Here is a 22,870-nt window from a genome sequence, read left to right on the forward strand (position 1 = left end):
TTGGGAGCAGTGAGTCTCAAAACTGACAGTTTTCAGGTTGATACTGTAGAAATATCGCATATGGCGCATTTAACACAAAGCAATTCTGCTGTCTGGTATTTTTGCGTGCAAACCTTAAGAAAGTATGTTGGCATGTTTCTCAAACAAAATATAAATTGACTTAATATTTATATTTAATTTTATAAATGTCAAAGGATGAAAACTGACCTTTCTTCTTCCAAATGAGATTTGGGGGTGGAATACCACTTGATTCACACAATAGACTAATAAGATGCCCTTCAATGACTGTAAGTTGAGCAAGTTCATCAGAACCATAAATATTCGGTGGTACTGAAAGATTAAAAAAAGGAAAAATACTATTTTACACTCAAAAATAAAATTTCCCTAACACTTTGCATGTAAAAATAAAAAAGGTTCCCACTCAAATGGTACATGTAAATAATTTAGCACTTGAGGTTGACCTATCAACACCACATTAAGTCAACTGTAAGACCTAGAATAAATACCTAATAGCAGACTTCCCATTTTCACACATAGAAACTTAATTATCAAAATACTCAGAGTGATATGAAAAGGAGATACAGTCTAGATATTTAGACATCTTGCACCAAAAGAAATGAAGACACTTAGCAAATTTAAATTTAACCCAGTCATTGTGCCTCTCCAGCTTTGATATCTCAGATGTTGAACAGAATAGAAAGACATCAGGCATATAACATATAGTAAAGAACAGAGGTAAGGAATGTGATCTGAGAAACAGACATGCTACCTATCCTAGATTGCACAGTCTGCATCCCCCCACTGATCTCCAGCTTCTGCTTGGAACTCTCAAAGTGAATTCTGACTACCCACACTTTACTCAAAGAGGCTGAGTCTGCATTTGCTGGTTGAACTCTCCCTTGGGACACTTTTCTGGCTGCAGTATTATCACGTGATAGATGCTTATTCTCCCAAGCTTCTGGGAGTTGAGGAGTGGGAGAATCCTCCTCACCGCCAATGCTGCTTCCAGCCATTGTTCAAGCACCCCCATGAAAGTCTCTATTCTTTTGAGGCTCATGTCACCCATTTACTTCTTTTTTTCTTATCACCATCTGTGAACCTGTCATTCTTTTTCCATTCACTGAACAATTTGGTACTTGTTTTTATCCTTTCTCTTTATATGAAGACCTGCCACATTCTGTATGAACTCAATATCCACACGCCTAAACACCTGGCTACTCAGTTCCTTGATCTGCTCATCCTGTTCTCCATCAGAGGCCATACCCTTTTCACCATCTAGAACATTTCTCCTATTAATTTATAAATTTAGGCCACTTTCTGACAACGGCTCTATCCTTATAGCTCTTTCACTCAACTATTCCCAATTCTCAGTTCAATGACCTAATTGAATCTCAAGTCCTTAAACCTCTCAGAAGCCTCCCAACCTTGCTGCTTACTCTTTTATTTACCAACTTCACTATCCAACTTAGATTTCATGATCAGTAATTTCAGCTAGTCCTCTGCCAATATTTTCAACTGCCCGGCACCATTGCTCTTCCTATTTGGCAATACCCTTAACTTGGGATGAACCCTATAGTTCACTCTGTCATCACCTATCCCACAGATGAAAATTCTACGGAAGAAAATGACAACTACACAAATTGCCACCACTATAAATTCATGATCTCCAGCCCAAACTCCACCTCCTCTACTTCCATGGCTTCCATTAATACAAATACTTGCAAATCTGTACCTGTAATGCAGATACTCTCTGAGATCTGGACTTTTATATCTGACTACTTAACATCTCATCTTGGATGCCTTTGAGGCACTGTCAAACTCAACTTGCCCCAAACTGAACTCAGTAACCAGTGTCATTGTCTTTCTTCTTAAGCTCTCTGTGCCTACATGTGGCATAGTACCTAGAACACAGAGTCACTCTATAAATGATTTTTGAGGTCTCGACTTTCACTTCCCTATCATTCATTCTTACATTGACTGCGATCTGCTTTCCTCTTTAAGAGGCATTGGTCTACTCATAGTTGTAAAGTACACTTTGTATTTTATGTCTCATTTGGCTTCTCTGCAATGTGTGCCATTATTCATTCATTCATTTACTCATCTATCTAACCACGTCCAACCTATTTGCTGTCCGTGTTCTTCTTCTGGGAACACCACTGTCCCTTAGTTTCCATGACACAAGCTTTACCCAGTTTTCCTCCTCCCTCTTTGACTGTTCCTTCTCAGTTTCCCATTTGGGGGTCTCTTTTTCTGTCTCCCTTCTTATGTGATATGTGAGGGTCATTCTATACAGTACTCTTTTGTACACATTCTTCTTATTCTCGCTAAGGGATCTCAACTACTACGTATACACTCATGTCTCTAACCTCACATTTTTAGCTGTTATCTCTTTCTCCTGAGCTATAGGCTCATAATTCTGATGGCATAGAGGACAGCTTCACATGAATAGTCTACAGGTATCTCTAATACAGCATTTTAAAAATGAATTCTTCACCTCACTTTCTAATTGATCACTCCAAATTTTTCTTTTTCTTTTCTTTTTTTTTTTTTCAACCTTTACTTGATAAGACTTAGCTCACTGTTGTCCATATTGGGAGTTATACGAATATTTTCCCCATTTGAAAGAAATGAGAAGAGAAAGGAAAGAAAGGAAATATGAAGGGAGAAAAAGGATGGAAGGAGGTAGGAACAGAAGTGAATGATACATAACAAATATGTAGTAAATATAAATGTACTGCATAGTAAACTCTGTCGTTTAAAAGTAAATCCTTTTACAGGTGAATGATAATACTTCTTACAATTTTCCTCAAGATTTTAAAAAATGATAATAATGATTTATAACAAGTCATTTTATACATAAAATATTTATTCTTTATTGGAATTAGATTACTTCCTCTACCTATTTTTATTTTAAAATGTGTTTTTGAATTAACTTTTATAATCAAAGGTAAATTTCAGGTTATTATCTCAAAAATTAAAAAGTTTAAACAAATACAATCAAAATTAAGAGAGCTTAATACGTTATAAATGAATTTAAAGAAGTACTTAAAATAAAGGTGAATATGTAGGAAATGGGAACACTTTTGAACATAGTGTAACAACTACAGTGATATAAAAGTTGTGACTATTCCTAAGAATTATCTTGATTAGTAATAGTAAAACTTCAAGCAAGAATAGCTTTGCACATTCGTCAGCGGAGTAATCCCATCTCCCACCCACAAGTGCATGTGTCCTCTTTCTCTCACACAAATATAATTCACATACACAATTTAGCCTTTTGACTTATTTTCAATTGACCAACACACTCTCTGTTCACGGAGAACACTCAATCATTAGAGGATCTCAGTTGTAGAAGCTAAAAGGCATATTAATCAGGCAGGAGAGCAGAACTGTTCTACATCAAAGTTACAGTGACCAACATGTTTAGGTTCAAGAAATCTGTCTAGTTGCTCTTGAATTAATTATATAAGCTGATATTCAGGACAGTTCAGCATCATTTAAACATATTAATTAGTGTCCATGTCTGTATTATGATCAATTTTAGTTACGTGGTTGGTTATTTTAAGAACTGACACAAAGAATCAAAGATTAAACCACAAGCTGTATCATTTGCTTTACAATCAGGGGCTGATCCCACTTACCCCAAATGTTGACATTATAGTTTTTCTCAGTTTTTCCAGCAACATTTGTTGCCTCACAAGTGTAACGACCACTATCTTGAACCTGAGCATCTTCAATCTGAAAACAAAATCATGCTTTGAAACCACAGTTTCTATTTTGTAAGTAATTGGGGCTTTTCTATTAATGTTATTTGTGATCTCTGATTTTTCATTTGTGTTCTGAAGGTTTTCAAACATATAAAACATAGAGGGAACAGTAAAATGGATGGCTATATGCCCATCACCCACATTCAACACTTATCAAGATTCAGCAATTCTTTTATGTCATACCTTATTTGAATCTCATTAATTTTACTGGTTGAAGGTCTAGAAAGGCCTTTTAAATATGATTCAGATAAAATAACAAAAAAGTCACAATTAATTTCTGAATATGTTATTCAGGGCTTTAAATATACAATCTTTCCATGCCCAGGTCCTTGTTCAGTAAAATAATACCCATACTATTAATTTATTATGTCTTCTCCTATATTGGGTTTGTAAGCTTCTTCAAGCCAGGTATTATACTCAATTAGTCTCAATCTCCTAATACCCAGTTTGGTGCTTGGTAGATAACTGAATACCAGTAAATACTTTCCATATATTTATCTGCAACATACATTAATACTCATTTATCATTTATTCATAGACCTTTCAGCAGTTATTGAGAATCTTGTACCAGGTACTATAGGTAAAAGATACAAAGAAGTATGGTGTGATATATGGTTTCTGACTTCAGTTTTCAATCTAGTTGAGAATATAATGTATGTGAACATAAAAAAAGAGTTTAATAATAAACAAGGTATAAATAAGAATATAAGATAATCTAAGAGGTACAACAAACAGTATATAATTGCTGAAAGCTTTGAAATCAATTGCTAAAACATTCAAAAGAGAATCATTGGAGTTGGAGTTATCATTAAAAGTATTTAGTACAGCAGGGGTACACTAGAAGTTTTCATTTCCATGAGGTCTTCACCCTATGTTCCTTCCTATGGACCCACACATTCCAGGGTGCCTGGCTAGCCTCAGTGGATCCTAGGATTTCTTCACCATCACCTCTCTCCTGGCTTCCCAACTCTATTGGGATCCGTGCTCTGAAGAAATGAACTTCTCTACTCACTAAAATTTGCTAGGAGAGTTCTAATCACGTATAGCTCTCCCCTAGCAGTGCTGGGACCTGCGGTTTGTACAATCGTCTCCCTCTATCATTCAGTCAGAGCTGAGGTTTGAGAATTCTACCAGCTGCTTTCTTGAACTCTGGGGTCTGCCTCTGAGAAGGGGCAGTGCTTTTTGCTTTTTTTTTTTGCTTTTTTTCCCCCTATATAGCCCAATTGACTCTTTCCTCCATCAGTGACTCCGGCCTTTCCTTCCTCACCGGCTCCATCGTTACAGGATCATAATTCCGAACGACTCCATCCTCTTGCCTCCAATTTACACTTTCACCTCCCTCTCACTCTCTCCTATACTTCTATCCTCCTTGTGTAAGCGTCTTAGTTTCCTTTGTGTTGAAAATCATTATCCATTTCCCAAGACTCTCCTTGTTTGACAGTAATAATATTCCTTTACCAAGAAACTATGTGGTGTAGTGGTTAGCAGCATGGATTCTGAAGCTATACTCCTGTATTCAAATCCCATTTCTGCCTCTTAGTAACCGTAGGCAGATTACTTAGCCATTCTTTCAATTCTAAATACGGTTATTGAGGATTTTATAAATACTCCAATGGCCTGTTGGCTTCCTGAATCCTAATTCCTTAAGTTGGCTTTCAATGTTAGCTCTTATTTCGCTTAAATCAACGTAGTCCACCTTATTTCCAAAATTCACTTTGTTAAATTGTTTCAGTCACACTAGCTTACTTGCTTCCCGTAATCAGGCCTTTTGTCCTATCTACCCATAAAAAGCCAAGTAGCTTTCCAAGACTATTCTGGACAACCACAGCCTCACGTTTTGCTATCTTTCCCAAATGTACTGTCTATATCATCCACTTGGTAATTAACTTAGAGACTTGGAGCACTCATTGAATTTTTCATGAGCTGTTAAATTTTCATATATTTATGCAAAATTGGAAGACATTTTGCATAAATGTGTCATACTTTTTTGCATCCTTATGCAGAGCACCTAGAATGGGTATTCGCTGATTGGCTGAATGACTGAAGATGATGCACTCCTTAGAATATTTCTATAATATTTTCCTAGAAGTATTTTTGAATGGCTTCTGGCTACAAACATGAATTGACAGTTAAGTATAATATTTAAACCTTACTAAGCATAAAACTGAAAAATATTACAAACCTCATTAATAAAAGGGTTCCTAGAATTTTATAAGATAAAATTAGTAGAATACTTGTAAAGTTTAATAGGGGTACTATTTTGATAGTGGTAATACCAAAGCCATGAGCTTAGGAATAATATAAGAAGCAATAAATGAATCTATAGGCTTACCTTTAACACACTTCCATTTTCAGTGACACTGAGGCCTGGTTTCTTCAGCAAGGGGTGGCCGTCTTTTAACCAGGTCAGAGTCGGTGGGGGAATTGCATCACTTTGACATAGTAACTCCACAGCTTGGCTAATGAGGATAGAGACGTTCTGTTCTTCTCCCATAATATTTGGTGCAACTAAGTGAAAGATGGGTTTTCCCTCAGGATAAAAGAGGCCAGCATACTGCTTATCTTTATTAATCATCAGGACATATACTGAATAACTTTATTAGTCCTTTTAAGATGTAAGATCACAGTAATTCTAACATACCCTCTGCACATCATTTCATTCAGAATCAAGTGTTCATAAATCACTGATTAATGTGTTCTTGTTGAACAGAAATAGTTTTTTCACTAACTTTTCATGTAAAAAATTTTAGAACTGGAAGTTCTCACCAAGTGCCCACTTAAGAAACTTCTTGAACTAGATGTCACCACTAAAGATTTTCACTCATGAAATATTTTGGAAATAACAATGAATTAAAAGCAAACACATTTTTGATGTTTATTTTTGCAAAAGAAAATAAATTTCATAAATACAGAGGCAAAATAAAAATATAGAGTTGAAAGAGATCATCCTGTCCCACCTCACAGTTTGCAAAACATAAGATGGGTGACAGATAAGAGCTTATTTGAAATAACGTGACTAACTGGTGACAAAACTAGGAGTCTTCTGACTTGCAGTTTAGAGCTCATTTTGGTTTTTCACGGTGCCTTGTCAGTTTTCTATGGAATAAAGACCATGTGGGATAAATGATACATTAAAGACCAAACGAAAACAGTGACCAGCTGTACAGCATACAACTACATAAAAAGAAGAAATGAGTTGAAATTTTGATGAGATTAAAATTAGAATTCCCTGGCTATAAGGCTTGTCAGATCGTGAAATATGTTCTTGGAGAAGTTTAAGGAACCGCATTCCCTTGGGTGTATTAAAAAATAGAGTAAACAATCATTTGTCTCAGATGGTCGAGGTACAGCCCTGCCAAGAATTAGACGGTGGGCTCCATAAGCTCTCAAGGACTCTTTCAGGCTTATATTTATAATAATTCAAAATCATGAACTAATGATAAAATCAGGCCTGTTATAAAAGGGCCACTCCAAAAAAGCACAGAGGGGAATTTCCTCAGCCATTTCTCGCTAAATCCCATAACTATTTAGGATTGTAGGAAACATACCATATTTGTAGTTTTTTTGGTTTTGTTTTTTTTTTTACAAGAAAGGTTAAGTTTCATTGAAATGAATCCTAAAGGATTTTCCAAATGCTTTGGTAGAAATAAGATTTTTGTGGTAAGGAACATTATGATAGTCCATTGGCCATTGTTTCCAGCTTGGTACTGTTGCATGTGGCAAAATGACAATGAACGCAGGGTACTTAAGCTAGTCCCTATAGCTTAAGGGGCTATAACCAGGAGGTTATATAATCGTGTTCTATAACCAGGAGGTTTCTCTGCTACCATGTCTTTTACACAGGGAAAGGCATTTGAACTAGAGGGTATTTCTTATGCTGTTTCTGGATGCAGGACTTGTGTTAAACCCAAAGGAAATGAGGCTAACAAAAGAAACTCCATGCACAATGGTTGGAACAGATCAGTGGAACTTTTGGGCAGAGATCTGTGATGCCCGTCCTGCTAAATTTAACAGCACACAGACATGTGGCTTTCCAAAAGCCTAAAGTAATCTACGGGTGACAGAAAAGAGTGGGATTGTTTTTAACATGTGAGACAACAGATAAAAGATATACAACTAGTCTGTTTGAGATGAAAACTTCTATAATCTCAGCAAAATCAGCACAATGAGTGCCATCTTCTAAGATATTATGAAGAAAAGATATATTCACCAGTCTTAGCATAGAGAGTCCTAAATACAACTTCACAGTTGGAAATAATTTCAGGTTAAGTCTGTCCTCTGTGGATAAAAATGTACCACAACTATATAAAATATGTTTATCTCAGATTATTTGTAGAATTTACAAAAGAGCATGGATTCTTTATGACTGCTTGTAGACGTAAAAGTCAGAAACAATTCAAGAAAGCAGAATGCTAATTTATTTCCAAATATTTTTCCTTCAATTACTTTTCTTTAAGCTAAATGAGTTGAATCAAGCTCAATTTTTTTCAATTGAGAGGAAAAATACAAAAACAGTAGAGTAGGGCTTCCCTGGTGGCGCAGTGGTTGAGAGTCCGCCTGCCGATGCAGGGGACGCGGGTTCGTGCCCCGGTCCGGGAAGATCCCACATGCCGCGGAGCGGCTGGGCCCGTGAGCCATGGCCACTGAGCCTGTGCATCTGGAGCCTGTGCTCCGCAACGGGAGAGTCCACAGCAGTGAGAGGCCCGCGTACCGCAAAAAAAAAAAGAAAGAAAAAAAAAAAGAGTATTTGTTTCTTAAAGAACATAAATTAAAGCAAATCTAATTACAGTCAAGGATATATATTACCTCAGCACAACTATTTTTTTCTGCCCTGTCTTTCATTTCCAACTTTTTGTTTAGTCTGAGAAGAGAACAAGCTTCTGCCGTTTAGATCCTCAGCTTCCTTAGATGTTATCCCCATTCTGCTTTGCAGTCATGTTGCTTAGGAAGGGGTGTGTTGTGTCTGTTTCTCATCCTACGTATTATACTTGTGAAATGTAATTACACAAGTCAGAATTGCCACAGGGTTATGCCTGTTAAAACACTGGGCAGTGTGTGATCTCTAAGAAAGTTCTCAGGGCTTCAGTTTAAAGATAAGGTACTACAGGAATCCAAAGCATTTAAAAACTCTATCCTCATGTTTCAGCACCTAAGAGTATGGTGATGCATACTCCAAATTGATACCAGGGAGAAACAGTTTTAATGAACTACTCTTGTAATTGTAGGGAAAGCTATGTTACACAGTGTCTGCTCCTCCTACACCACCACACTCTACAATGTAAATCTGACGGGGACTTACCTCTGAGGCTGCAGAATCATCACGCACCAAATAGATCCAAGATTGCCAAGGTTACTATCACAAATTTAGGAATATAATATAGGGACATAATACGAATAGTAGAGCATAGACCGGAAGCTAATTTCACATTAAAAACCTGTTTTAATCTGGCACTTCTTTGACATTCAAAATATATACACACAGCAAGTTACTAAACACATACGCACATTCTAAAACATACGCATGGGCTGGCTACTAAACACATACGCACCTTCTAAAACATACGCATGGGCTGGCTACTAAACACATACGCACCTTCTAAAACATACGCATGGGCTGGCTACTAAACACATACGCACCTTCTAAAACATACGCATGGGCTGGCTACTAAACACATACGCACCTTCTAAAACATACGCATGGGCTGGCTACTAAACACATACGCACCTTCTAAAACATACGCATGGGCTGGCTACTAAACACATACGCACCTTCTAAAACATACGCATGGGCTGGCTACTAAACACATACGCACCTTCTAAAACATACGCATGGGCTGGCTACTAAACACATACGCACATTCTAAAACATACGCATGGGCTGGCTACTAAACACATACGCACATTCTAAAACATACGCATGGGCTGGCTAGCCACTTGACTTTTATAACAGAGGGAAGATTCTGGTTTTCAGACTAAAAAGGTAGTATGGGGGTACTTAATAAATGATAAAAAGTAGTGACGCACATCTTCATAACTCCTGAAAAATATCAACTCTCTATCACCTCCCAGGTCCACTTTTGACACTAACCAGTGCAGAAATGGAAGCAGCCAATCCCAGATTTTCAGGGCAGACTAAAACCCAGTGAATACCGATGTTTGCTTGCTCATCTGCTTGCTTGTTCATGATTGAAGGAGCTGTTGTGTCACATACTTAGATTGATGCATCATTCTCTAAGGACAGTTTAGATTGGAAACATTCCAGTTCTTCATAAAGCATAAAAGTGACCCATTAAGGGAAGGAGTTAGATTCCTTGCAGTTGGGTACTTTAGACCCTCTGTTATCTCAGACACAGAGCACCAGCTGGAGGCTAGATACAGACCCATGCCAACTGCAGAAGCAACAAAAAAGAGGGATGCATAACGAGCCTTGGGTAATTTATTGATGCCAACTGGGATTTTTTAGCTTAATTAGAGATGCATGGCATCCATGTTGAAACAAGGGGCCTTTTTATTAAAAAATTTGGACTTATTATGTAAGTTATTTGTGATGATTACATTTGTTTTGGCAAACTCAAAAAGGGAAGTCAATCCACATGGCCTGGAGGTAAAAAAAAAAAAAAAAAAGTAATATATTTTGAACAGGAGTAAATTATTTGGAAGTGAGGTAGGACTTAGAAGAGGAGGCTTGCATTAAACAGATACTCTTTGAGGACTACAGAACACATCCATTATTCCAGGAACCAAGAATATAATGCAAGTAAAACCCTGAAAAAGTTCTAAATGCAAAGGTATACTAAAATGTGGAATGACAAGTGTAATCTATGAATGGAGGCCATTGAGGCCCCAACTTTGTTCCAGGGGCCTCTTGGTGTGATGGAATCAGACCTTTCCTTTTGTACCTTACAGCTGCATCATAGGTAGGAAGAAAAAATACTTGAATTTTGCCTAAGTTTATGTTTAGTTTAACTTTTGCTTCTCAAATATCCTTTAATTCATAGACATAGTACTGACTATAAAATATGCTGATTAAACATATAATTGAAAAGTAAGAAAATCCAGGCTTCGAGTAGAACAGATCAAGAGAGCTACTTGAACAGAGCCTTGCTTTAGGGAGAAGAATGTCTTCCAAACTGCAAAGATCTCTCCATAGTCATGTTCTTCAGAGTGCTCCATAAAAACAACACCCTACATGCTGGATGTATGCATCTTTATTTCTCAGAACTTCAATAAAGGAAAATCAAAGTCAAATATAAGGCAGAAAGGGTGACTCTGATTTAATTAACCTTGTAATATTTTGATAATTTCTATTGTTCACAGCTCTTTATTGTCAAAAACTTTCTTAACTTCCTCAATGACATTAGAACTTAAACACAGCTATATCAGAGCAGAAGTAATTATTAAAATGTCTCACCATATACTCTAAGGTCAATGTCCCTTTGTTTCTCCCCAGCAGCATTTACTGCCACACAGGTGTATCTCCCCGTATCACTGATTTGCGCGCTGGTCAAGGCTAGGATGCGGCCCCCAGACAGAACCTGTTGATGAATAGAAAGCTAAATAACCAACATATCTCCTGAGAATTGTAGGTGTAAACATACTTTTTCAATTATTTTCTGAGATTGATCAACTGAACATTTTCCTCTAGAAGGATTTCTACTTGGATGTTTTAAAGAAGGCAAGCATCATTTAATTCCCTTCTCATCTTATCTGTGGAGGACGACAGAGGCTAGAACCAAACTTGGTAATAACCACTGAACACAACTCTCTACATACAGGATCAAGTGAAGATCCAACTTTATCAATACTTACTACAGAAAGAGAAAAAGCCACCAGGGGAGAAAGATAAGAAGAAGTGGGAATAAGAGGAGCTAATCCTCCTCTTAATTTTTCTTTGAGAGAAGAAGTAAGAAGGTAAAATTAACAGCATGGTAGCAGTCAAATAAATTAATTAGTCACATTCATTTGTCCTTTTATCCCACTGATGTAGTTGTACCTTTAATATTGACATGGACTCTGGATAGTCTATGATCCCAAATTCTGCAAGCAATGGATTTTCAAGAAAAGTTCAAGAAGTAGAATGGTGGAGTAACTATGCTCTCTGCTAAGCAAAGCAAAATTGAAGTACACTTTCAATGAGATATATGTATTTCCGTATTTTAAATTTTGAGTCAGTGCAATGTACTTAAATTTTTTTGTCAGACTCAAATTTCACTTCTCATAATGTTGCCTTTATAATTTTTCTTTATATGATGTTTTAGTAGAAGTAAATATACTCTGTGTAAATATTTACTCTGAAGTAAATATTCTGATTATTTCCAGACATTTAAATGTCTACCAAAAAATTCCTGTTTTTATTGTTGATGAACATTTCTTTGCATAGGGTATCTTTTATGGTGGTGGCAGAGAGTTGGGGGGGAAGTAGAAAGTATATAAAACAATGGTCAAAATATAGCACTACATATGAGATAAGGGAACTCTTAGATATACTGAGCTTTTAATGAATTGTTTAGAAATCACAACTGTGTGCCCATGGTATTTATGGATGTACATGTGTACATGTTTGGATAACATTTGTGAATCCTTGCTCTCCAAATCCCTTTAAGAGTTTTACTTGTTTATACTTCCTGTACTGAATACTTAGATGGTAGATTTCACTTAAGGAATGACAGAGAGTACCTGTATCCCATTAGTGAAACTAGCGACAGGGCTCCCATCTTTCAACCAGGTCAGACTTGGGGCAGGGATACCTCTGGCTTCACATTCTAACCTCACCAGGTTATTAACTACCACTGCCACCATGTTATTGCTGCCAGAAATTGATGGGGGCACTGAAAAGGAATAAAAAAATAAATAAAATTAAGATATGTTAACATCATGGAATATTACATCTCAAAATAATAAAACTATATGTTGTGTCCACAGTAATGTTTTACATTTTTATTTCTTGATTTCCAGGCTTTGTGTGTATCTGTGTGTGTTTCCTTACACTGTATCTACTCTAGTATGTTAACTATGAACTCCTCTTAAAAGCATTATTAGAGATAATAACTTGGAAACATTTCTTGAACTAAAACCTATGATTCTGACAGACAATATTTACAAACAGGGCCAACGTCACTAGCTGATAAGATTGTTGATGACTATTTGCAGCAATTCATCTAAAGAAAACTTAAGTTCAATAGCATGTGAAAATAGAGCATTTAATGGGAATCAGAAAATATAAACGCTTATCAGTTTTAGAATACTGCATTCTTAAGTAAAGATGACAATAACACATTCTGTTAAATATTTACACTAGAATTTTATAGATGCACTTAATCATTTTGAATGCTTCTTCACTCCAGGATGAATCTAGGAGAAGTAGCACTAACCATGGACCTGTAGACTATAAAATAACTCTGTAGCTCCAGCTGAGTTGATGGCCACACATTTATATATGCCAGCATCTGTGATTTGGGTGCTTTCGATATTGATGATCTGTCCTCTGTTCAAGAAAGTCATGCTACTGGAACCTAATAGTGGACGATTATCTTTGTACCATGTAATAGCTGCAAGGGGAAGAGGACAGAAACCCATCTTTTTAAAACTTTTCATTTAAAAGCTCAATACACACACTAAATCGAAGCTTAACTACAACAGTAACAATTGCTTTATTCTTATGCTTATCATCTTAGTTTAATCTGTTTAATTATCTCTTTAGGGTTGATTTTTAGGAGGAGGTAAACTTTAGAAAAACATGAATAGCCAAGCCAATATAAGAGTCCTGAAGTGAACTTATAAAAATAATATTCTTTACATTATCTCTAATGTATTAGGTTGGCCAAAAAGTTCATTTGGGTTTTTCCATACAATCTTACAGAAAAACCTGAACGAATTTTTTGGCCAATCCAATATCAGTATTTGTTTGATAGCAAACTTTTAACCGATTCTATTTCTTTTGGTGTAGTATACATTCCTCTCATCTATAAAATTTTGTTTATGCATCTAATCAAAACCAAACACTATACATACTATTAGCCTCAAAATTTTTATATTATTATTGATTAGTATGAATAACTTACTGGTGATGAAAATCAACAAAATAATAGTCTCATCAAATGAATGATTTATAAAGATAATCAATTGAGACTAGATAAAAATATATTTTTCAACAAAAATTTAAATACAATACCATTGTGGGTTCTGTGGTCATAATAAGGACAGTAAGATAATTATTCACATATTTCTACATTGTTTAAATGAGTAAATTATTTCATGTAGTTAAAAGCAATGAAAATTCAAAAATATCATCCACCTAATGATATCCTTAACAATATTTTACCCTTGAAATATATTCTATAATATTTCCCTTATTAGTAATTACTATATTATGCTTATAAACAGATTTAGCAATTCGCAGAAATCTTAAAATGTTAATAAGCTACAGAGTCCACAAACACACCTACCAGGTGAGGGATTTCCAGTTGCCTTACACTCCAGCTGTATGGGGTTGTTCACTACCACGGTCTCATTCAGCATCTTCCCTGCATCCTCCAGACTGGGTGGTTCTGCAAGAAGCCCAAACAGATAATTAGCAAACACAAATAGAATATTTAAACTGAAATTGTTTGCTCACTGGGAATTGTCATTTCTTTCTTTCTTTCACTTATATACAATGATATATTTGGAATAAAACTAAAGTAGACTATTAAGTAGTACTGAAGAACAGGATGGAAAAAGATGTTAATAGGTTTTCTGGATCATCCATTTCTCTATGCCTAGACAGGAAAAGCCTTAGAACTGTAGATTAGTAGAGAAGTAAAAGAAAGCTAAAGGAGTATTTTTTTTAATTCCAATAAATCTGACTGGTCTAATGATGAATTGCCTTTACCAAGAAGTAATCTAACACATTTGAACTCTTTCAGGGAAGGACATGGGTATTCCTCAAAATATCTGACTTTACCTTAGTACAGTACTATCGTAAACCATTTCAGAGGGATTAAAATCATTTTTTGTTTGTTTATTAGAGTTTTTTCTTTTGATATGAAAGTTACAATTAAATTGTTAGTAAAATAAAACAGAAAACTACATTTTCAACTTTAAATAATCACAGATAATGCTGCTCTATTTTTAATGTATTTATAAAGTAGGAATTCAGAAAGTCTAAAAGGCATAGTGTAAAAGTAATGACAACTTGGAACAGCAATGCTCTACATCTTCTGTCTCAAGGAGTGTAGGAGGGATGCCAGGAGAAAAACAAAATTACAAGTAAACTAGAGATCTTACCTTACTTGGAAAAGATGCTACAGATATGTTAGCTTTAAGGTTTATATAAAAATACATTTTAAAGATTTGCTAAATTTAACTTATCCAATGCATGAGAGCCCCTGACCTCTGCCTCATATACAATTAAACAATTGACCCATTAATCTAGCAAAAACAGAGAAAGGGGAAAGGAGAAAAGGGAACAAGAAAAATTACAAGAACTAAACAAGATGGCAGAAATAAAATCAAATATATAAATCAAGAGCATAAATGTGAATTAGTTCATTTTCTTGGTCAATAGAGAAAGATTTAACACTATTTGAGGGTTAACAGTATTTTTTAAAATTAAAAAGCACAAGCAAAACAATTGCAAAAATACTGACAATAAAGAGCTGGACAAAGGTATACCAGAACAACAAGTGTGATATCAATTTCTGACATACTGTTATACAAGACAAAAATAATGCTTTCTATTGACTGAACTGTTACAATTCAGAAAGAATCCACTATAATGATAATGCTTTATGCACTGAATAAAAAAGCAAAAATCGTTAAATAGCAGAGAAAATTTGAAAAACTGAAAAGTACTATATTTTAGTACACCTTTCTTAGAAATTGACTATGCAGTGAAACAAAACATAAAGTTACAAATAATTTGAGAACTAAAATTACCCATCCATACTGTATGTGTGTATATATAATACATATAATATACACATACACATATGTATTTGTGTATTTATGGTTAACAAAGAATACATATTATTTTCAAATGCCAACAGAATATTTTCAAAACAGACTATATATTAGGCCATAAAAAAGTCAATAAAGCATTTATAACCATAATTTAATAAAACCATAATAAAAAAAACAGAACTCAGTAATACAATATAAAGTTCTCTACATGGAGAAAAAATTTATTAAAAAGGAAATCAAGACAGAAGTATAGAAGTAGAAAAAATAAATTAGAATGAGATTGATTAAAAACTAAAACCTATGGAATGTCACTAAACAGTAAGTACTCAAAAAAAATCTTAAAGCCCTAATTAATATATTAAAAACTAAGAAATAATGAAAATAAATGTTCCAATCATTCAACTCAGATTCCAGAAAAAGACCAATAAAATAAGCCAAAGAAGTCAGGAATAAAGAAATAATAAAAATAAAAGCAGAAGACTACACCAAAGAAAACAAACAAGCAAAAGAAATAACAAAAGAAGACAATAAAACTCAAAGCTGCTTTCTGACAAGTTTAAAATAAAATCTGTCCTCAAAAGTAGATGTTCTTGTGAGTCATATTTATTTTCTTGGAAGTTGTTCCTAAAGACAAAGCCTAGACTCCACTCCTCCTTCATACCTGTAGTTCCTTTGTATCCATCTAATGCAATGTATTAACCCCTCCTGCTTGAAATGCCTAGAATGTTTCTGTTTTCTGCACTAAATTCTGATTTATGATATGGTATTTAAGGACAAAAGACCTTTAAATATGGCTATCTGACTTTTCCAACTGGAAAGGAAAAATAATTAGTCCATGGCGCCTTCTTTCAAAACAGTTATTTAAATACTAACTTGAAGCCTTCTGGACGAAAGTGATCACTGAAGGCTTTGACAGACTACGTAGCAGCTGCAATAAAACAACATGGTAAGAATAAGAAATAAAAGAGCTGTGGAGTGGGCTGGCTATTTTTCATTCCACTAAAGGACTGAAAGAAAAAAAGATTAGATGTCAGCAAGAATGGCAGAGTAAAGACTGAAAATACATGTCTCCATTAAAAAACAAAAAAGAACACTGGAAAAATTATCAAAACCAACTTTTTCACAACTCTGGAAATTAAACAAAGGCTTGCAATAATTAAAAAAATGATTATTCAAGAAAAACAGCAAAATCTAATTAAGAACAGTGAGGTTTATGACATTTTACCTCACTCTATTCCCATCACTCTCTCCCTACCTCAGCAGTAAGGCTGAAAGCAAAGAGCTCTGCAACCACAGTGAAAAAAGCAGCCAAGTAGAAAGTGGATAGTAGAATGCGTTTGGGTTCCTGGAAGGAGCTTCAAGAGGGCCGAGGAGTAGGACGTGGAGATCAACTTCCTCCCCACAAATACATCAAAAATACACCTACATGTGGACTAACTCCTACAGAACACTTCCTGAACGCTGGCAGAAGCCCTCAGACTTCCCAAAAGGCAAGAAACTCACCACGTACATGGCTGTGTGGCTGACAGTCTTGGTGCTCCAGCTGGGTGTCAGGCCTGAGCCTCTAAGGTGGGAGAGCTGAGTTCAGGACATTGGACCACCAGAGACCTCCCAGCCCCACATAATATCAATCAGTGAGAGGTCTTCCAGAGATCTCCGTCTCAATGCTAAGACCCAGCTCCACTCAATGACCAGCAAGCTCCAGTGCTGGACACCCTATGCCAAACAACTAGCAAGACAGGAACATAACCCCAGCCATTAGCAGAGAGGCTGCCTAAAATCATAATAAGCTCACAGACACCCCAAAACACACCACTGGATGCAGTCCTACTCACGAGAAAGACAAGATCCAGCCTCATCCAACAGAACACAGGAACCAATCCCCTCCACCAAGGAAGCCTACAAAACGTACCAAACTAACTGGGGACAGACACCAAAAACAACGGGAACTAGGACCCTGCAGCCTGCGAAAAGGAGACCACAAACACAGTAAGTTAAGCAAAATGAGAAGACAGAGAAATAAGCAGCAGATAAAGGAGCAAGGTAAAAACCCACTAGTCCAAACAAATGAAGAGGAAATAGGCAGTCTACCTGAAAAAGAATTCAGAGTAATGAGAGTAAAGATGATCCAAAATCTTGGAAATAGAATGGAGATAAGACAAGAAACGTTTAACAAGGACCTAGAAGAATAAAGAGCAAACAAACAATGATGAACAACACAATAAATGAAATTTAAAATTCTCTAGAAGGAATCAATAGCAGAACAAAAGGCAGAAGAACAGATAAGTAACCTGGAAGATAAAATAGAGGAAATACCTACTGCAGAGCAGAATAAAGAAAAAACAATGAAAAGAACTGAGGACAGGCTCAGAGACCTCTGGGACAACATTAAACACACCAACATTCGAATTATAGGGGTCTGAGAAGAAGAAGAGAAAAAGAAAAGGACTGAGAAAATATTTGAAGAGATTATAGTTGAAAAATTCCCTAACATGGGAAAGGAAATAGTTAATCAAGTCCAGGAAGCACAGAGAGTCCCATACAGGATAAACCTAAGGAGAAACATGCCAAGACACATATTAATCAAACTAATAAAAAATAAATACAAAGAAAAAATATTAAAAGCAGCAAGGGAAAAGCAACAAATAATATACAAGGGAATCCCCATAAGGTTAACAGCTGATCTTTCAGCAGAAACGCTGAAAGCCAGAAGGGAGTGGCAGGACATATTTAAAGTGATGAAAGGGAAAAACCTACAACCAAGATTACTCTACCCAGCAAGGATCTCATTCAGATTTGATGGAGAAATTAAAACCTCTACAGACAAGCAAAAGCTAAGAGAATTCAGCACCACCAAACCAGCTATACAACACATGCTAAATGAACTTCTCTAGGCAGGAAACACAAGAGAAGGAAAAGACCTATAAAAGCAAACCCTAAACAATTAAGAAAATGGTAATAGGAACATACATATCAATAATTACCATAAATGTAAATGGATTAAATGCTCCAACCAAAAGACAAAGACTGGCTGAATGGATACAAAAACAAAACGTATATATGTTGTCTACAAGAGACCCACTTCAGACCTAGGGACACATACAGACTGAAAGGGAGGGGATGGAAAAAGATATTCCATGCAAAAGGAAATCAAAAGAAAGCTGGAGTAGCAATTCTCATACCAGACAATACACTTTAAAAATAAAGACTATTACAAGAGACAAAGAAGGACACTACATAATGATCAAGGGATCAATCCAAGAAGAAGATATAACAATTGTAAATATTTATGCACCTGACATAGGAGCACCTCAGTACATAAGGCAAATGCTAACATCCATAAAAGGCGAAATCGACAGTAACACAATAATAGTAGGAGACTTTAACACCATACTTTCACCAATGGACAGATCATCCAAAATGAAAATAAATAAGGAAACAAGCTTTAAATGACACATTAAACAAGATGGACTTAATTGATATTTATAGGACATTCCATCCAAAAACAACTGAATACACTTTCTTCTCAAGTGCTCATGGAACATTTTCCAGGATAGATCATATCTTGGGTCACAAATCAAGCCTTGGTAAATTTAAGAAAATTGAAATCATATTAATTATCTTTACTGACCAAAATGCTATGAGAGTAAGTACCAATTACAGGAAAAAACTGTATAAAATACAAACATAAGGAGGCTAAAGAATGTCCTCCTAAATAACAAAGAGATCACTGAAGAAATCAAAGAAGAAATCAAAAAATACATAGAAACAAATGACATGAAAACACGATGACCCAAAACCTATGGGATGCAGCAAAAGAAGTTCTAAGAGGGAACTTTATAGCAATACAATCCTACCACAAGAAACAAGAAAAATCTCAAATAAAGAACCTAACTTTACACCTAAAGCAATTAAAGAAAGAAGAACAGAAAAACCCCAAAGTTAGCAGAAGGAAAGAAATCATAAGGATCAGATCAGAAATAAATGAAAAAGAAAAGGAAATGATAGCAAAGATCAATAAAACTAAAAGCTGGTTCTTTGAGAAGATAAACAAAACTGATAAACCATTAGCTAGACTCACCAAAAGGAAAAGGGAGAAAACTCAAATCAACAGAATTAGAAATGAAAAAGAAGTAACAACTGACACTGCAGAAACACAAAGGATCATGAGAGGTTACTACAGCAACTATATGCCGATAAAATGGACAACCTGGAAGAAAGGGACACATTCTTAGAAAAGCGCAACCTTCCAAGATTGAACTAGGAAGAAATAGAAAATATAAACAGACCAATCACAGCACAGAAATTGAGAGTGTGATTAACAATCTTCCAACAAACAGACGTCCAGAACCAGATGGCTTCACAGGCAAATTCTATCAAACATTTAGAGAAGAGCTAACACCCATCCTTCTCAAACTCTTCCAAAATATAGCAGAGGGAGGAACACTCCCAACCTCATTCTACAAGGCCACCATCACCCTGATACCAAAACTAAAGATGTCACAAAAAAAGAAAACTACAGGCCAATATCACTGATGAACATAGATGCAAAAATCCTCAACAAAATACTAGCAAACAGAATCCAACAGCATATTAAAAGGATCATACACCATGATCAAGTGGGGTTTATTCCAGGAATGCAAGGATTCTTCAATATACGCACATCAATGTGATACACCATATTAACAAAATGAAGAAGAAAAACCATATGATCATCTCAATAGGTGCAGAAAAAGCTTTTGACAAAATTCAATACCGATTTATGATAAAAACTCTCCAAAAAGTAGGCATAGAGAGAACTTACCTCAACATAATAAAGGCCATACATGACAAACCCACAGCCAACATCATTCTCGATGGTGAAAAACTGAAACCATTTCCTCTTAAATCAGGAGCAAGACAATAATGCCCACTTTCACCACTATTATTCAACATAGTTTTGGAAGTTTTAGCCACCGCAATCAGAGAAGAAAAAGAAATAAATGAATCCAAATCAGAAAAGAAGAAGTAAAGCTGTCACTGTTTGCAGATGACATGATACTCTCCATACAAAATCCTAAAGATGCTACCAGAAAACTACAGAAAAACACACTTTGACATCAACCACAGCAAGATCTTTTTTGACCCACCTCCTAGAGTAACTGAAATAAAAGCAAAAATAAACAAATGGGACCTAATGAAAGTTAAAAGCTTTTGCACAGCAAAGGAAACTAGAAACAAGATGAAAAGACAACCCTCAGAATGGGAGAAAATATTTGCAAATGAGTCAACAGACAAAGGATTAATCTCCAAAATATATAAACAGCTCATGCAGCTCAATATTAAAAAAACAAATAACCCAATCCAAAAATGGGCAGAAGACCTAAATAGACATTTCTCCAAAGGAAACATACAGATGGCCAAGAGGCATATGAAAAGCTGCTCAACATCACTAATTATTAGAGAAATGCAAATCAAAAGTACAGTGAGGGATCACCTCACACTGGTTAGAATGGGCATCATCAGAAAATCTACAAACAAAAAGTGCTGGACAGGTTGTGGAGAAAAGGAAACCCTCTTACACTGTTAGAGGGAATGTAAATTGATACAGCTACTATGGAGAACAGTATGGACTTTCCTTTAAAAACTAAAAATGGAATTACCATGTGACCCAGCAATCCCACTACTGGGCATATACTCAAAGAAAGCTATAATTCAAAAAGACACATGAACCCCAATGTTCATTGCAGCACTATTTACAATAGCCAGGTCATGGCAGCAACCTAAATGCCCATCGACAGACAAATGGATAAAGAAGATGTGGTACATATATACAATGGGATATTACTCAGCCATAAAGAGGAACGAAATTGGGTCATTTGTAGAGATGTGGATGGACCCAGAGGGTGTCATACAGAGTGAAGTAAGTCAGATAAAGAAAAACAAATATCATATATTAATGCATATACATGGAATCTAAAAAGAAGTTACAGATGAACCAGATTATAAAGCAGAAATAGAGACACAGATGTAGGGAACAAACTTATGGACACCAAGGAGTGAAAGCAGGGATGGGTGGTGGGATAAGTTGGGCAATTGCATTTGACATATATACACTAATATGTATAAAATAGATAACTAATAAGAACCTGCCATATAAAAAATAAAGAAATAAAACTCAAAAAAAAAAAAAAAGAGCATGGGTAGGGACTTCCCTGGTAGCACAGTGGTTAAGAATCCGCCTGTCAATTCAGGGGACACAGGTTTGAGCCCTGGTCCAGGAAGATCCCGCATGCCGCAGAGCAACTAAGCCCGTGAGCCACAACTACTAAGCCTGCACTCTGGAACCCACGAGCCACAACTACTGAGCCTGAGTGCCACAACTACTGAAGCCCGCACACCTATAACCCATGCTCTGCAACAACAGAAGCCACTGCAACGAGAAGCCCGTGCACCGCAATGAAGAGTAGCCCTCGTTCATCACACCTAGATAAAGCTCGCACGCAGCGACTAAGACCCAACACATCCAAAATAAATAAATAAATAAATTAATTAATTACTTTTAAAAAAAGAGCACTGGTAGAGGTAACTAATGGTAAAGATAGTAAAACTATATATTTTGCATATAACATTTTTTCCTCCCCTCTGAATTGAAATACAATAGCATAAAGCAATTATAAATATGTATTGATAGGCACATGATGAGTAAAGGTGTAACTTTTAAAGGAGGGGAAAGGGAAGGGACCTATATAGTAGCAAAGTTTTTTATGCTATTGAAATTAAATTAGTATTAATCCAAATTATAACATTATTAATTAAGACGCTAATTGTAATACTCAGGGCAACCACTAAAAATGAACTCAAAAATATAGTAAAAAAAGAAAATATCTAACACAAAAAGGTAGTAATGGAGGAACATAAAAACAACAATGACATAATACATATAAAAACACATATAAATGGTAGACATAAATCCTGTCATCTCAGTAATTACATTAAATGTAAATGTATTAAAACACTCTAAGCAAAAGGCAGAAGAGACTAGCAGAATGGATTTAAGAAGCAATACGACAATAAAAACACGACCTGACTATATGTTGTCTACAAGTGACAAACTTTAAATTCAAAGACACAAATAGGTTGAAAGTAAAAGGATGGAAAAGATATACCATGCAAACAGTAAC

General features: G+C 35.6%; 1 protein-coding gene across 1 annotated transcript in view; it reads right to left on the reverse strand.

Annotated features, from left to right (window-relative positions):
- Positions 1 to 22,870, reverse strand: part of HMCN1 (hemicentin 1) — a 534,342-nt gene that overhangs the window by 202,180 nt on the left and 309,292 nt on the right. Inside the window, exons 37-43 of the mRNA XM_004275232.3 lie at positions 14,213 to 14,314; positions 13,139 to 13,315; positions 12,444 to 12,595; positions 11,179 to 11,302; positions 6,100 to 6,275; positions 3,642 to 3,738; positions 208 to 330 (exon numbers count right to left, since the gene is read on the reverse strand). Of these exons, the coding sequence (XP_004275280.1) occupies positions 208 to 330; positions 3,642 to 3,738; positions 6,100 to 6,275; positions 11,179 to 11,302; positions 12,444 to 12,595; positions 13,139 to 13,315; positions 14,213 to 14,314 (951 nt within the window). The remainder of the gene's footprint in view (positions 1 to 207; positions 331 to 3,641; positions 3,739 to 6,099; positions 6,276 to 11,178; positions 11,303 to 12,443; positions 12,596 to 13,138; positions 13,316 to 14,212; positions 14,315 to 22,870) is intronic.

This window comes from Orcinus orca, chromosome 1, assembly GCF_937001465.1.
Source record: "Orcinus orca chromosome 1, mOrcOrc1.1, whole genome shotgun sequence".
Lineage (NCBI taxonomy): Eukaryota > Metazoa > Chordata > Mammalia > Artiodactyla > Delphinidae > Orcinus > Orcinus orca.